We start from the raw sequence: 16163 nt of genomic DNA, 5'->3' as shown, positions 1-16163 counted from the left end.
GAAAAATGATGTGAAGATGGAAGCAGAGATCATAAGATTCTATGCTGCTTGTGTTGAAGATGGGGGAAGACACGACCCAAGGGAAGCTGAAAAAGGCAAGGAAACAGTCTCCCCTAGAGCTTCCAGAGGGAGTATGGCCATGCCCCCGTCTTGGTTTTTGTCCTGTGAAACCTGTTTCAGACATCTGACCTCCAGAACTATAATATAATAAAACTGTGTTGCCTTAAGCCTCTAGGTTTGCTGTAATTTGTTACAATAGCCATAAGAAACTAATAAAGCAGCTCTTTGAGGACTTTAAGTAAGGGATTGAGGTAATGTGATTTAAGTTTCAAAAGGATCTTCCTGATTTTCTGATTGCTACATGGGATAGAGAGAAACTGACAAGGAGTAAGAGGAAAGGGGAAATGAGGAGAGGGGACGGGACGGGACGGGAGGGGAGGGGAGGAGAGACAAGTGGAGGCAAGCTGACAGCGAGGGGCTGATGCAATATTCTAGTCAAGAGGATTGGGGGTCATAGCGGAAATGGAGCTCAGGGCTTGCTGATGGATGAATGTTCTTTGAGGCATTCTGACAAATAAGACAGCAGGCAGAGGAGTGCACAATGAAGAAGCCTCTAGACAGCCCTGGAGGTAGGAGAACAAGAAGAATGCGATGTCAAAAGGGCAGAATATTTCAAAAGGAGGGGGAGCACGACTGTTTGGGAGGTTGCCAAGGGTTCACTTAGTGGTCAGGCCACCGTCTGGCCATTGACTTTGGCACAATGTAGAGAATAAGATTTGTAAGAGTGTGTGGTATTGGTCAGTGTGGCTAAAAATACTGGCCAGATGTTTCTCTCCAGACTGAGTCCATCTTAATCACCACAGTACAGAGCCTGGCACAGAGAACGTACTCCACAAATACATCTTTGAATGGGTGAGTGATTGAATTTTGGATTAGAGGAGGAAAATCACCCTCAGCTGGGGTGCTAGAGCTTCATGGAGTTAGAGGAATTGGGTTGGGCCTTGAGAGATGCGCAGGGCTTGGATAGGCATGGAGGTGGCTGGAACTCTGGGAGGGAGAAGGGTTGAGATGTTGTCCCCATGCAGCCCCCCACTTGTGCCTGGCTGTGCTTCAGACCCTTCCCATGTCTTGTGCTCTGAAATCTGACAAGTACTCTAATTGGGGATGCACAAGGATGAACTTACAACTACTCTTGGTATGGGTAGTTCAGGGAGCTGAAAAGAGTATCTGTTGTCTAAGTTAGATGATACCCAAGTAGAAAGACTGCTTGGGAGCCTACCAGGCATCCTTTGAAATGAATTATCACAAAGGCTCTATTTAATACACTGAAGGAATAATTTATTGAAACAGATTCAATGTTCTTACCCTAGGACACGCAAGAGCCAAATTATTTGCAACAATGATCAAAGACCAATTTTTCCCCAAATTGACATTTTCATTTCTTTTAAAAAGCTTCAGTAAATGAGGATTATAATTTTCGCCCTCAGTTATAGCTCTTGTTTGGAAGGGTTTGAGGTGGGAAATTGGTTGAGAAAGATCCTGCAGCCAGATAGCAACAGGCCGTGAGCTCAAGGAGCAAGTGGCATTTCCAGTGATTCATTTTAAGGGGGGACATTAATGTTTAATACAGTCAGAATAACATCTCTAAAGAGGAGGTCCATTTTCAAAGAAAAACAGCAAGTCTGCCAAAGGAAAAAAATCCACCACATCCATAGCCCCTTTTCTGGACAGATGCACACATTTCTTGGAGCTTCTGTTCAAAGCCTGGAGTTTCAGGTGACCCATTTCCTGTCCAGAAAGCCTCACTGTCCTTCCTGAGCACAAGGTTGAAGGCTGATAATTGCATAATTTCCCCAGGAACCTGAATGCACAAACACCCTGTGGCCAACACAGATAGATAAATAGTGAGGGAGACCTCCTCAGCAGTGACTCTGGAACTGATTAGCTAACAAGTCATGTAATTAGATTAATGCATGTGATCTAAGAGCTGATGATGTGCTTTTTAGGACGGTGGAAATAAAGGAGCTGAAAAGAAAGCATTATACTGAGCTCCAAATTATTATTCCTGTCAGAAATACCAGCTGGGAGGGTGGGGTGGTGGTGAGCATGAGGGTACATATTCATCACTTAGTTCCTGCTGGTTCACCAGGGACTGACATTGCTTCATGACTCCTGGTTGCTGTGGAAAAGAATTTTTCCCCTCCTTCTGATAGCAAGGTGATAGGCTCCTGTACTATTTATTTGGCACACATTGTAGCCAGATCCGCACTGGATAGAGGGGTCTTTCCAGAAAGAACCTGCACAGTTGTTTCTGGAAAGACCCCTCTAGCTTGCCCCGGCTCTCTCCTTTGGTTCAATTGGAGAGAAGAAATTACATATTTGAAGCTTACTAAGCCCCCTCCATCTCCCCAAGTGCAGGCTTCTGCAATGCAGAGGGTCCCCCTCCCCAAGTACTGAGTCATGTCCCTCACCACTGACCTCTAGGACCCCAATAAAGCCAACTTTACCTCTCACTCTCCACTCCTTTCCTACTTCTCATTAATTCCTTTGCCTCCATCTGAGGTAATGCTGCCCTGTTGGTCCCTGAGTGTCAAATCTGTGCAGTTTCTGGGGTGAAATATTGCTGAGGCCACCAAAGTCATTTCTCATTGAGCCTCTGACGGTTTGCTAATTAATAAGATTTTGGTCATTGCATCCTATGCTGAAGTTGGACCAATTTCCCAGGGGTGGGAAGTCAGACATTAATCCAACTAAATTACTTGTGTGTGTGAGAAAAGACAATTTCATCAGGAGTATTTTCCTGTGGTTTGACATATCGCTTTGCAGGCTATGGACTTTTAAGAGCACTTTCTAGTCTGATGACAGGGAAGCTTAGATTCCTGATAGAAAAGTCATATGATTAAGATACCCCAAGATACCTCTAAGTACTAAAGATACTCTTAGAGCTGTTTGCGCATCACAGAGAGGGGATGCCAGCTGTATTTTGAAGCTGGGGAAAAATCTATCCGGTGCTGTTTTCTGTCAGGCTGAATACAAGCTTATTCAGAAGAGTGTGTCTTTCTGCTTCTCTATGCCACAACTGTCTTTTTGCCCACAGAGCCACAGGAGCTTACCTTTGAAACATGAGCTGTTCACCCTAGTAATTGCTCCATCCTCTAATTTAATGAAAACCCATTAAACCGAAACAATAATTAAAATGAGACATCATCTCTGTAGGAGGTTTGCATATTAAAATCACTGTGCATTTCAATGCGGGCAGATTTTTATTCTTGAAAAACAGCATTTGAAGTAACATGTAAAAATGATTTATAATGAATAATCATAAACTACAGAGCTTGGCGGTTGAACATGATGCCCTACTGTTTACTATTGAATCTGAGTAGATGTGGCAAGGTCAGGGCCAATACAGCATTTAAAAATGTCTCTTTCATGCCTGAGAATTAGGACTGTGCACAAAAGGGAATGAATTATAATTAGATCAGCCCACCAAACTTTTAAAGCAGGCTAGAGATGACACCCTTAATATACGGAGTAGTTTAGGCTGTGGGAGGAGGAGTGCTGCTATGTAGGGGAGGCATAGCGTTGGAGTAGAGAAGTGTAATGATGCTCTCGTGTTGGGTACTAGGGAAGCCAAACAAATATACACAATAAGCTACAAAGTTGGAGTCAGAGACACATCTCTGCTACTTGCTAGAGGTGAGATCTTGGATAAGTCACTTATTTTCTATAAACCACAGATTCTTCATCTTTAAAGTGAGGCTATTAATGCCCATTTAATTGGTTTTATGAATTTGAAATATTATCATGTATATGAATATGCTTAGAAAATGTTAAAGCCCTGACTTTAATGTCTAGATATCTGAGCATTTTTTTAAAGCATCTCAGAAATGTCATAAGGTGCCTATTACCTAAATATTAGGGACTTTTCATTCATTCATTCACTCATTCATTCATTCATTCATTCTTCATTCATTCCTGAACCCTGGAAGGTGAGTGTTACACATGAGACAACTCAAGGATGAAGGAAGGAAAACAGCTACCTAAGGTCTTACAGCAGGTACTTGGCAGAGCTGGGATTCAAACACTGGTTTGTCTGAGCCAACAGATGGTGCTGAGGGACAGTGGTGCCTTATGATTGGCTTTAGACAGATCTGGGTTTGAATTCCAGCTAGACTACTTAGTAGAACACGTTTTAACTTTTCGTATCTCATCTGTAAAATGGAGATATCAATGCTGACACCACTAGGCTGCTATGAGGATTAAATTAGCATATATAAAGTCCTTAGCTTGACATCTAGTAAAAATAAAAAATTCAGAACTGTTTGGAAATTGGCTGGCTGGACTTAGATTGGAGTGGCTGGAAGTCCCATAGTCTCTGCCCAATTTTCAATTTTTGTTTTAACAGAAAAGAGTTAGAACTGACCACTAACCATGCCTCCAACCCTGGCTGGCAACCCCTGCTCACCTGCTCAATGCTCTCCTGCTGGGCCACAGCCATAACCAACCATCAGTGTGACCTTTACTTCAGCCCCAGCTGCAGCACCGAGGCTCTTTTGGCATGGTGGCTGCTGCCATAGCTTGGTACCCCACCCATCCTACAGGACCCAGGGCCTGTCCTGGCTGTATACCAAATAAGCTAACAGTTGTCATGTGCTTCTTATGTGGAAGACAGTTTTGAGAGTTTAACATGTACTTATTGATTTAATGTTTATACTATCCCCATGGGTAGATGTGGTTTTACTCTCATTTGTAAAAATGAGGAAGCTGAGGCACAGAGAGATTAACTTATCCAAGGTTACATACGTGATAAGATGTGAAATTGGATTTTTTTTTTCTTTTTTTTTTTTAAGATGGAGTCCGGCTCTCTGTCGCCCAGGCTGGAGTGCAGTGGCGCCATCTTGGCTCACTACAACTTCCTCCTCCCAGGTTCAAGCAATTCTCCTGCCTTAGCCTCCCAAGTTGCTGGGATTACAGGCACATGCCACCAGGCCTGACTAATTTTTGTATTTTTAGTAGAGATGGGGTTTTGCCATGTGGGCCAGGCTGGTCTGGAACTCCTGAACTTAAGTGATCTGCCTGCCTCAGCCTCCCAAAGTGCTGGGATTACATGCGTGAGCCACCACGCCCGGCTTGAAACTGGAATCTTAACCAAACAGTGAGGCTTCAGAGCCTGAGCTCTTAACCACTACCCTACATTGCCTCTTACCTGGAAGATTAAGTCCCTGATGAGGGACTCACGCTCTGGTCCTGCTCCAGGTGATTTCAGACCTATGATGACATGACCCAAACATGACATTTTTTCCCCCTCTCTCTTTCTTCTCTTCTGTCTCTCCTTTCTTTCCCTCTGTTCCTTTTTTCCTCCCTCCTTTCCCCTCCCGTCCCCTTCCCTCCCTCCCTCCCTCCCTCCCTCCCTCCCTTCCTTCCTTCCTTCCTTCCTCCCTCCCTCCCTTCCTTCCTCCCTCCCTCCCTCCCTCCCTCCCTTCCTTCTTCCCTTCCTTCCTTCCTTCCTTCCTCCCTTCCTTCCTTCCTCCCTCCCTCCCTTCCTTCTTCCCTCCCTCCCTTCCTCCCTCCCTCCTTCCCTCCCTCCCTCCCTCCTTCCCTCCCCCTCCCCTCCCGTCCCCTCCCCTCCCATCCAGTCTACTTACCTTCCCTCCCTCCCTCCTTCCCTTCCTTCCTTCCCTCCCCCTCTCCCCTCTTCTCTCCCTCCTTTCTTTCTTTCCCTCCCTTCCTTTTTTCCTCCCTCCCTTCCTCTCCTTTTTTTCTTTCCTTCTCTCCTCTCTCTCCTTTCTTTCTCTTTCTTCCTTCCTCCTCCTCTTTCTTTTTTTTTTCTTTCTTTCTTCTTAGAGATAGGGTCTTCTCACTATGTTCCTCAGGATAGACTATAATCCCTGGGCTCAATTTATCCTCCGTCTCAGCTTCCTGAGTAGCTGAGATTACAGGCATATGCTACCGTGCTTGGCTCTACTTTTCTTATATCCCTGAACTGAAAAGCTGAGCAGGATCCATTCACTTTTGTTTGTGTCTTTATTACTAGACTTTTAGCTCCTCATGAATAGAAGGTGTGTCTTAGTTTTTTGTCCACAGTGCTGGTTCAGGGAGTGCTCAGTAAAGGTTTTTAAAGTTAAGGATGAATGAACAAATGAATAAATGAGTGGATGGGTGGTTAGCAGAGGGCAGGGCAAGGACTGCCCTCATGTCTTTATAAGAACATCAAGAGCATCTCTTGCTGGAACTGATGTTCTTGCTTGCACCCAGCAACCTTTGGTGCTTAGAGTTTTGTACACTATGTGATGAGTACACCCTTGGGGTTCTCAGACTCTTGACAATCAGTGTGTATTAAAATGGCATCTGAGGAGGGTTGCTGGTCAGTTATTGCCAAAAAAAAAAAAAAAAAAAGAAAAAAAGAAACTCTGTTGTCCTCACTGATTTAAGGATACACAATTGTGGGACTGAAAGCAAGGTGATTGGTGCTTATTTTCTTCTTTTGTAGGATGTCCTTCTTGTTTCTCCCATTTCTATGATGAGCTCATATATTTTAGCATAAACATTGTTGTTTTTCTTGCAATAACTCTCAGAGAAGATTTGGAAAATTCAGGCATGTGGAAAGAAGAAAAATTTCACCCATGTTAGCTCCCAATTGCTGACAAAATTGAAGGTCATGCCTATCTATCTGCTATGCATCACAAAATAAATTTTATGTTACCATAGACTTGATATGACGCTGTATGTACTATTGTATACCTGTTTCAGAGTATTGGCTGGACATTTCCTATGTTATTTCAATGCCTTTCATATCATTATATTACCATACATAATTTTCCATGGGGTGTGTGTATATATCCTAACTTACTTAGCCATTCTCTACTGTTGGATAGCTTCTTGACTATATAATGCACTCTTAATCGTATTATAAAAGTCTTTTCACCACTCTTTTGCTTTTTGTTCTCCTGTCTTGTGATTCAGACGGAGCTGGCATTCATACTTTAACTCTCTCTTTATTCCTCTCTTTCTCACTGAGATGCGGTGGGAGGTATGGGGATAAGGGGGATGGATAAGGGGACTTGATTGCTGGTGGGTGGCAGTGTGGAGAGGCAGCCTAAAGAGGAGTGGCTACATGTTGTTAATTTCTTAGCAACAGGGGATGCATTGATTTTCCTTAGTCATATTGTCAAATGTTTTTAAGAAGAGCTCATCTGCCTTATAGTACCTATCTAATTAGCAAAATTATGGGGGTACCAGAATCTCTTTTGATCGAATGGCACAGTAATTACAAAAAATTGGTTAATACCATGTGTCACAAGATGCCTTAGGTTTAGTCCCCTAATGGAGGAGTTGGGGACATTGAACTGGCTTTATTATTCCTTAGGCAGCTCATTACTTGAATGTACTTTTTCTCAACAGGTCTGGGTTATATTTGCGTGAATTTGGTAAGCCTTTTTTCTTATGTTGTGTTCCAGACTTTGGAGCCAAGATATAATTTATTAATGTGACAAAGATTTGAGGCTTAACCATGTACCAGGCACTGTGCTAGGTGCAGTGTACATATTGGTAGGCAATTCTTCATGGAACTTACAGTCCATTGGGGAATGAATATAGCACTTGGCCAGGGGCCGTGGCTCATGCTTGTAATCCCGGCACTTTGGGAGGCCAAGGTGGGTGGATCACTTGAGCCCAGGAGTTCGAGACCAGCCTGAGCAACATGGCGAAACCCCATCTTCTACCAAAAATACAGAAATTAGCTGGGCGTGGTGGCGGGTGCCTGTAGTCCCAGCTACTCGGGAGGCTGAGGCAGGAGAATCGCTTGAACCCGGGAGGTGGAGGTTGCAGTGAGCCAAGATCGCACCATGATCCAGCCTGGGCAACAGCCTGGGTGACAGAGTGAGATCTTGTCTCAAAAAAATAAATAAAAATAAAATAAAATTTTATATATATATATATATATATATATATTGCACTTAATAAAATGATTACACATGTAAATGATTATATACATAATCTCTGACAATTGTGATAAGTACAATGAAGATAAATAAAGACAGGAACCTGAGCTGGCCTGGGGTGGTCAGAGAAAACTGGCCTGAGGAGTAACAATTAACCTGTTATCAGAAAAGGAGGGAGAGAAGACAGAGGTTGCTGCAGATGGGAGTGTGCCAAAATGGGGAGGAACATGGCCCTGGGAAGAAGGGATGTGAGGCTTGTGGTGCTGGAATGTGGGAGTGTGGGCTGTGGGGGAGAGGAAAGGGAGGAGGATGAAAAATAAGCAGAAGCATCAGTTGAATGCCATGGAATATCACAGTTGACTCTGCTGGGGCAAGAGTCAGCTTTGTCTCCACTCGTCATGTGACCGTGGGCAAGTCATGAAACCTCTCTGTGCCTTAGTTCCTTCACCTGTAAAATGGAGATGTGTTGGTATTTACCTCATAAGGGATGTACAAATAGACTGTTCGTTCATTTATTCAATGAATATTTCCTGAGTGAACACAAAAGTGCCAGGCACTGGACGTATCGTGGTGATTTACCCTTGATTAATATCAAGCACTGAGATCACACATATTGGCGAATAGCAGGTATAGCACAGTTAAGAGTGTAGCTCATGGAACCAGCCTGCTGGGTTGAAATCTCAGCACCAAGCCTTCCTAGCCCAGTGTCCTTTAGAACATTATTTAAATTCTGTAAGCTTTAGTTTGGTCATCTGTAAAGTAGGAATAATAATAATGTCTTCTCCTAAAGTTACTGTAAGTGAGATGACATGTGCAGAGCATTAGCCCTGCCCTTGGCACAGTAATAAGACATACACGTTTGATTTTTCTCATTCTAGCTTCTGGAACAAATGGAGGTTTAATGCAATATTTTTGTGAACTTGTTAGTGGAGATGAACATCCCTTACATGTTAACTGGGAGTCTTCTAGTGATTTCTGTTTTTTTGAAAGTTGCTTGGATGAATAACATCTGACATCCTTAAGGGTCACAAGACCAAGTAGTGGGACACATGCCTCCTATCCTCCAAAACCAGAAATTGCCTCACTGATGGTTGGCAGTTCTGAATTGACAAATTTCCTCTATATTCAGAAATGAAAAAGCCAATTGTCATTTCAAATTAAGAAACGTTGCTTTACCTTTTGGGGCCATTCTTACCGTGAGCCTATGTGGCACTCAGGCTAGAAGGATGTGGCCTGTCTACATCAGGAGTTTGCTATATTTTGAGGTTCTCAGTGTAGTTACTGAAATGTTGCTTGCATTCTCTACCATCAAGGCTGAGGCGGGCTGCCTTGGTGCATTTGTGTTTATGTGTTTCTGGCTGCTGCTGCTTTTCCCACCTCAATTTGCTGATTCTTGTCTGTGCAATGGTGGGGATTTTGCCTCTTGGTCTGCTTTGTGCTAATATGGTACCGGTTGGCCAATCAGGGGCCTGAGAATTTGCTCCAATATTAGGTTAAGTAGCTGCTTTCTCTGCTGAACTTGTAGTAAGAGATACACTTGCAAAAAAAGAAAAATGCCAGGATAATGTAAAACACGTGAGTTCACAGCCATACAATGCTGCTGCAGTGAGTGCCCTCTTCTCCCTCTCTCCTGTCTAGTCAATGCTTATTCATGTTTCTAGAGTCACGTTCAGTGATACCTCCTCCATGATGTCATCCCCAATCTCTATGGGCCTCCTCTGTTTTTTTTGTGTACTGTCCTATTCTGTAACTATTGTCATAAGGAAACTGTCTTTCTTATGTGTCTATCCTCCAGGGCAGAAACTGTATTTTTACTTTTATTCCCCCAGTGCCAACCACAGTGCCTGGCACAGGGGAAGCAAGGTATATGCTTGTTGACAATGAAATTCACCACCATCCTCACTCTATACATCAGGGAAGAGGGAAATGAAGTTGCTTCTATTTGAGGCAGAGAAGAGGGTGTGAATACCTCATTTAATTTCTTTCCTTCTCCAATCTCCTCCCTTCACCCAGCACTTTTTTTTTTTTGCTGATGTTTAATCATCATATTAGCATTTTTAGTCTTTCTTTAAAAATGACTAGGTATAGCCGTTTTGTCCTGGGAAAGAAAAAGCACTTAACTCTTGCTGCTGAGTTAGCACTTATTAACTAGAACATGTAAAACCTGAGTATTCGGAACGCCATTTTCCCCCATTTTAGAAATGTGAAATATTCACTTTAAGTGGTTGTTGTATGCAAAACTACCTTTATGCAATGGTAGCCTCCAAGGACACCCCTAGAGGTTACAAAATGGAAAGCCTCACGGAGAGACTAAATTCAAATACTTGAATCATGTTTAAAATATCTAGGAGGAAGCAGGAGAAAGAGATGGAGTAGGTTAACACATGTAGGATTGAGTGTGAGCAGTGGGAAGCAGCAGCCCACCCAGTTCCTGTGTTATTCATTGCTCATATATTCTGTTTTTTTTTTTTTTTTTTTTTTTTTTTCTCTCTCTCTCTGCTGCATCAGCTTCTTTGATGATGGTGTGATTATGAGGACTGGAGCTGAGGTTAACGAAAAGGGAGGGGGCTCAGCAGATGGGAGGTTTCTGGAGCCCACATGCTTCCTCTATTGGAAATACTCAGGAGCAAGTAATCTTGGCTACAACTGTAATTCACCAGTTAATTTGGTGAGCAGTGATGGGTTTTATTAGCATTTCTCAAGGATAGTACATGTGGGGCCAGGATGGAAATGAAATGGATGTCAATGATGGGTGTTATTTTAGGGATGACATGACTGTCATTCTGAAGGTGGCATGATATGCACATTATGACTTGGTCCTCCCATCCCATTGTACTTGTAAGTAACACTCTTATTCAATCCTTTTTATCTGTGTTCAACACACTTATGTTCCACGTATTCAATCTGTGTTTAGCATGTTTCACAGGTTTCTAACTTGCTCTCTATATTTAGCACTTCTTATGGGCTTTATCTGTCCCATTTGTTTTTCTTGTTATCTCTAGCAGAATTGAATATTCTTAAGTAATACAGCAAACACATATTGTAGTGGTTGAGTATGGAAGTACAATATTCACTATAGGTTCCCATTAATTGGGTTTCATTCATTGCTCTTTTAACTCCAGGAAAAAAGCAGGCTGCTGCAAAGTAGGTGACATATCACTATTTTTAATAGTTGACAACTTTATGTTTTATGTTAATTTGGAAAATCAGCAAAGGAGAAAAATTGTAGTAGAATCTAGGTTTCTTAATAGATGGAATTTGCTCTCAGTGCTCTCTTTTGCTATGCAGCTATGAGCAGGATCAAGTGATTAACTGAAATGAAATGTCAAGACTAAGAAAGAACTTGGAGATCATGGAATTTAGTGGTCTTAATTTTCAGATGTAGAGTGTGAGGTTCAGAGAGGTAAGGTACTTTATCCAAAGTCACACAGCTAGTCATCTGCAAAACTCAGAGTGATCTCAGTCCTTTGAATCCTGTCCAGTGTTTCTGCCTGCATATTGTAAGAAATAGAATTACTCTTGTTGGTGTTTTTTTAACATCTGAATCATGGTCAAAATTTACTTGAAAGGGCTTCTCTGAAAGTGAGAATGCACATAAAACCTCAATGTATCAAAACAGATGTTTCTTACATTTCACTCTAGTGAGTACTAATGGGGTCTCTTTACTTCCATGTGCCAATCATTTATAGAAAGAAATAAGAAAAGTCAGCATAAGAAATGTTCCATTTTCTTGGAGGATTGAGTGAGCAGAAGGTTGGTAGGACTAGATCAGACTATTAAGTGGGGGTGTCCTGAAAAGACATGGGGCTTATTTAGCACCAAACATCATTAAAATAAATTTTCATGGCCATGAGCATTTGAGAAGGACCCATTTATCTCCTGGTTTTCCAAAAGATACATTATTTTCTGACCATAATATATGTGGTTACTTGAAGTAACAATATAAATGAGAAAAATAAATGGAAAATACATTAATTAATTCAGTAAACCTTTATTGGATGCCTGTTTTGTGCCAGGTACTAAGAACTGTGGATAAAACAATCGATAAATAAGTATGCCTGCCCTCGTGGAACTTACAGTCTAGTGAGAAAAGAAAGGAAATAATATGAGGTAACAAACTTGAAACAAGACTGTGATAAATGATATCAGCAAATAATAAATGGATTGCAATACATATATTATGACAAGTCAAATGAAGAAAATACCCAGACTGGAGCATTAGAGGGACATTAATGCAGAGCCTGCCTTGGAGAGGCCAGAAGATTGCATTTACAGTGAAAGCTGAAGGAGAAGGAGTCAGGGAGGTGAAAAGGAGAGAGAAGTGCACCTTGGGCAGAGGGACAAGCATGAAGATCTGAGGTGGGAGTGGGCCTGGTGTGCTCCTCTAGCAACCAAGGAGAAGAGTGTGAATGGGGTGGGAGAGGCAGGCAAGAATCAGTTTGTGTGCAACTTTGCAGGCGTGCTGAAGGGACTGGATTTTATCCTATAAGCAATCCTATGAGCAATGGGAAGCCATTGGAGGATTTTAAGCAGGAGGCTGAAACGACTCGGACTTAGGGTTTAAAAAGAGCATGTTAACTACACAGTGTGAAGAATGATGAAAAGAAGGCAATATGGAAGTGGGAAGGGGATCATTGGAAGTGCCCTAGGGAGCAATGATAGTGGCTTGGGCAAGAGTTTTAAGAGTGAAGTTGGGAAGAAGTGGACAGATTCCAGACATGGGAGCCCACTTGATTTGTTTTTAGATTGGATATGGAGAGTGGAGGAAAGGGAAAAATCAAGGGCAATTTCTAGTTTTTTGACTTGAGGAACAGGGTGTGAGCGTTTACTAAGACTGGGACCTCTGTGAGAAAATTGAGAGTGGAGGGAAGAGAACAGGCTTCACTGTAGGTACATTACAATTTGAAATGCTTGAAGGTGAACATTTGAATTTTCTGCTTAAGGGAGAGGTTAGGGCTGCAGATATAAAGTGGGAGGCCATTGGCCATGGGGTTGGATCATATCACTCAGGGAGAACTGAGTGAGAGATGACGATACCCATAGCTGATAGGATATTCATATCCATTTCCTCCAGCAGGCATTGCTGATCGCTTATGGCTCTCTTTTCTTCGGGCCCAAGCTTTACAATCCTGAAATTCAGGCATCTGCTACCAATCAGTTGATTTCTAATTGATGAGTAAAGAAGAAAAAAGTAAAAAGTAAACATATAACTTAATTGTAAGAGTTGAATTTTTTTTGGCATTTCTTGTAGATGAATTTATTAAGATGATCTTTGCTTAGAAGTAATGATAATAGGGTGCAGTGGCTCACACTTGTAACCCCAGCACTTCGGAAGGCCAAGGTGGGTGGATCCCCTGAGCTCAGGAGTTCAAGACCAGCCTGGGCGACATGGGGAAATCCTGTCTCTACCAAAAATACAAAAAAAAAAAAAAAAAGGCGGGCATGGTGGCACACACCTGTGGTCCCAGCTACTTGGGAGGCTGAAGTGGGAGATTGCTTGAGCCCGGGAGGTGGAGGCTGCAGTGAGCCAAGATCATGCCACTGCACTTCAACCTGGTGACAGAGTAAGACCCTCATCTCAAAAAAAAAAAAAGATAATAAAAATAATATTAACAAACATTTTCTAATACTCTCTAGTTTACAGAGTGATTCACTCACACATTTAATAGGTTTTAAATGTCATCTGGAATGTCTTTGGCTGGGATTTTGTAGAAGGTATAGAAGCATTTTTCAAGTGGCTATCTCTTATCTCAATGCTTGATAAAAGCTGACAGCATGCCACTTAAGAATTAAGTAGTGAAGGCCTTGCTACTATTGTGCAGGTAGGTTTTATACTGGTAGACTGGTCTGCCTGGGTTGGGTGTCTCCATGGTGGAGGACAAACATTGCTTTCTGCCATTCATAGCCTAGATACTTACAGGTGGGAAAGACCGTGCTGTTCTTTTCTGTGTTATAAAATCGAAGCAGCAATTCAAAAAATTATAGAAGGCTAAGGTGGGAAGGCTCTAAGAGATCACCTAATCCACCCCCTCATTTTGCAGATGAGAGGACTGAGGCCCGAGGTCAAGAATTGAAGGATATCTTATTCAGAAGCCATTCTTTAGGATGAGATTCTTCAAGGTCCATATACCAGTCTGTGATATTGCTTGGGCATTGCAGCCTTTGAAGTTGTATGTTTTTCAAGGGCTTCCCATGTAATCCTGGAGAAATAACCAAGTAGTTATCTTGAAGTCAGAGGAGATGGTCAGGATGTGAGAGGGGGCCACCAAACACACTTCTAATGTTCATTTATCATCCTCTGAATAATCTTCTCTAACTTTGCTCCCTTAGTGCCCCTTTCTGATGCCAGAAAAATGTAGTGTAAAATAATGAGATAACACCCAGTTTATCATGACAAGGGTGAGTCTGGGTATGAAGTGATGGATGTCTCTCATTATGCTGATGTTGGAGAAAGAAACATTCTTGTCTAGGAGCAGGATTAGCTGGAATCACACACCTCTAGGCCTGCTGAATCGGCCTCAACTTCGATAAATGTTTCATGAGGAAAGTCATCCATTGCATGCTTATGGAGAAATTCCAGGCATGGGCGTGGAGCATGAGCATGCCTTGTATTTATTCTTTAAGCAAAGGCAGAGTTGTCTGGCATTATTAGTGCTAGTAAATATCTGCTAGGTACAAGGCAAGGACAGGTTTCCTATGCACATTGTGGGGAGAAGGAAGCTGTGTCCATGGAAAAAGTGAAATTGGAGGATGCTAAGTGGCATTTGGGTCTTATTATCCGAAGATTCTCTGAATTTAGGACCACATTTATCCGACTACCTCTCACCTTATTTACAGCAACCTAATCTGTTTGCAGCAAACTGAATTGCTCAGTGTCCCATCAAAATTCCTGCCAGAAAATCACTGTCTGGCCAATTGTGAACTTGTCAAAGTGACAAGTGGGCATGGTGACAGAGATAGCATTTCTGGGATTTGTATTGAATGAATGCAGCTGTAGGGAGTGGGGAATGGTGCCTGAAAATGAAAACTATTGACAGGAGAGGAAAATGAAAAATGCAATCTGGATTCTTTGGACATGACATTTTTAACCATGGATCTTTTCTCCTCTTCTTTCTCATCTCCCCTCTCCTCTTTCTCCTGTATTTCTTCTCTATCCTTCTCCTTCTCCTTCCTCTTCTCCTCTCCTTCTTCACTCTTGTTTCCTCCTGCTTTTCTTCTTGATTCCTAGACATAGAAAGAGAGATCCATGCAGCTCCTCATGTGAGTGAGAAATTAATTCAGCTGTTCCGGAACAAGAGTGAATTCACCTTTTTGGCCACTGTACAGCAGAAGCCATCCACTTCAGGAGTGATACTGTCCATTCGAGAACTGGAGCACAGGTAAGAAAGCTCTTTCTGCTTTTGAAAATCTCCTTAGAGTTAATGGGTTATGTTCCAACCACTTACCTACCCGTGTGTTGCTTCTTAAAATCACAGCAACCTCTTTCTGAAATGTTATTCTTCCATCCCTTACTCCTTCTTCCATCCCTTACTCCTTCTTCCATCCCTTACCCCTTCACAAGACAAAATGTCTTGGGATTTAGAGTTTGTAGCCCCATGAAAACTTTCATCTAACTGAGGCTTTGTTTCTGTTGAACACATTCATGAATTTACTTTGCATTAAGAATTTACTTTGGTCAAAGTGGCTTTCTTGTTTGCTCTCCAAGGACTAATCATGAGTATCTTTCTCGCCTGTCTTCTGGTAGACTTTGAATAAAATCACATTCTATCATATTTAGTCATCAGGCAAGTTAATTAGTTATGTTTAACAACCTTCAATAAACATTTACAGTGTGTTTATGTGGGGATTATACTTGACACTGGGAATATTAAGGTGAATAGTGTATGATTTTCATCTCAAAGATCACATAAGCTAGTAGGGAAGATAGACAAATAAATATAATAAAGTATTGAAGATGCAATGCCAGAAGGTTGTAATCAGGAAATAAAGGTAAGAGTAGTCATTCTGCTAAGTGTTGTGGTAGCCAAGAAAGGCTTTGGAAAAGATGATAACTGTATAAGGAAAAAAATGTGAGTATTTTACATGCTGAATGCGAAGGAGTAAGGGATGGAAGAATAACATTTCAGAAAGAGGTTGCTGTGATTTTAAGAAGCAACACATGGGTAGGTAAGTGGTTGGAACATAAAAGTGTGTATGGGGAAGGGATGAGAGTTTGGAGTGGGT

General features: G+C 42.0%; 1 protein-coding gene across 5 annotated transcripts in view; it reads left to right on the top strand.

The window, feature by feature from the left end:
* Positions 1 to 16163, top strand: part of NELL1 (neural EGFL like 1) — a 932871-nt gene that overhangs the window by 96496 nt on the left and 820212 nt on the right. For all 5 annotated transcript variants that reach the window (XM_055282142.2, XM_055282141.2, XM_055282138.2 and 2 more), the window contains one exon: positions 15169 to 15319. In XM_055282142.2, the coding sequence (XP_055138117.1) occupies positions 15169 to 15319 (151 nt within the window). The remainder of the gene's footprint in view (positions 1 to 15168; positions 15320 to 16163) is intronic.

This window comes from Symphalangus syndactylus, chromosome 6, assembly GCF_028878055.3.
Source record: "Symphalangus syndactylus isolate Jambi chromosome 6, NHGRI_mSymSyn1-v2.1_pri, whole genome shotgun sequence".
Lineage (NCBI taxonomy): Eukaryota > Metazoa > Chordata > Mammalia > Primates > Hylobatidae > Symphalangus > Symphalangus syndactylus.
This window is presented reverse-complemented; position numbering and strand designations above follow the sequence as displayed.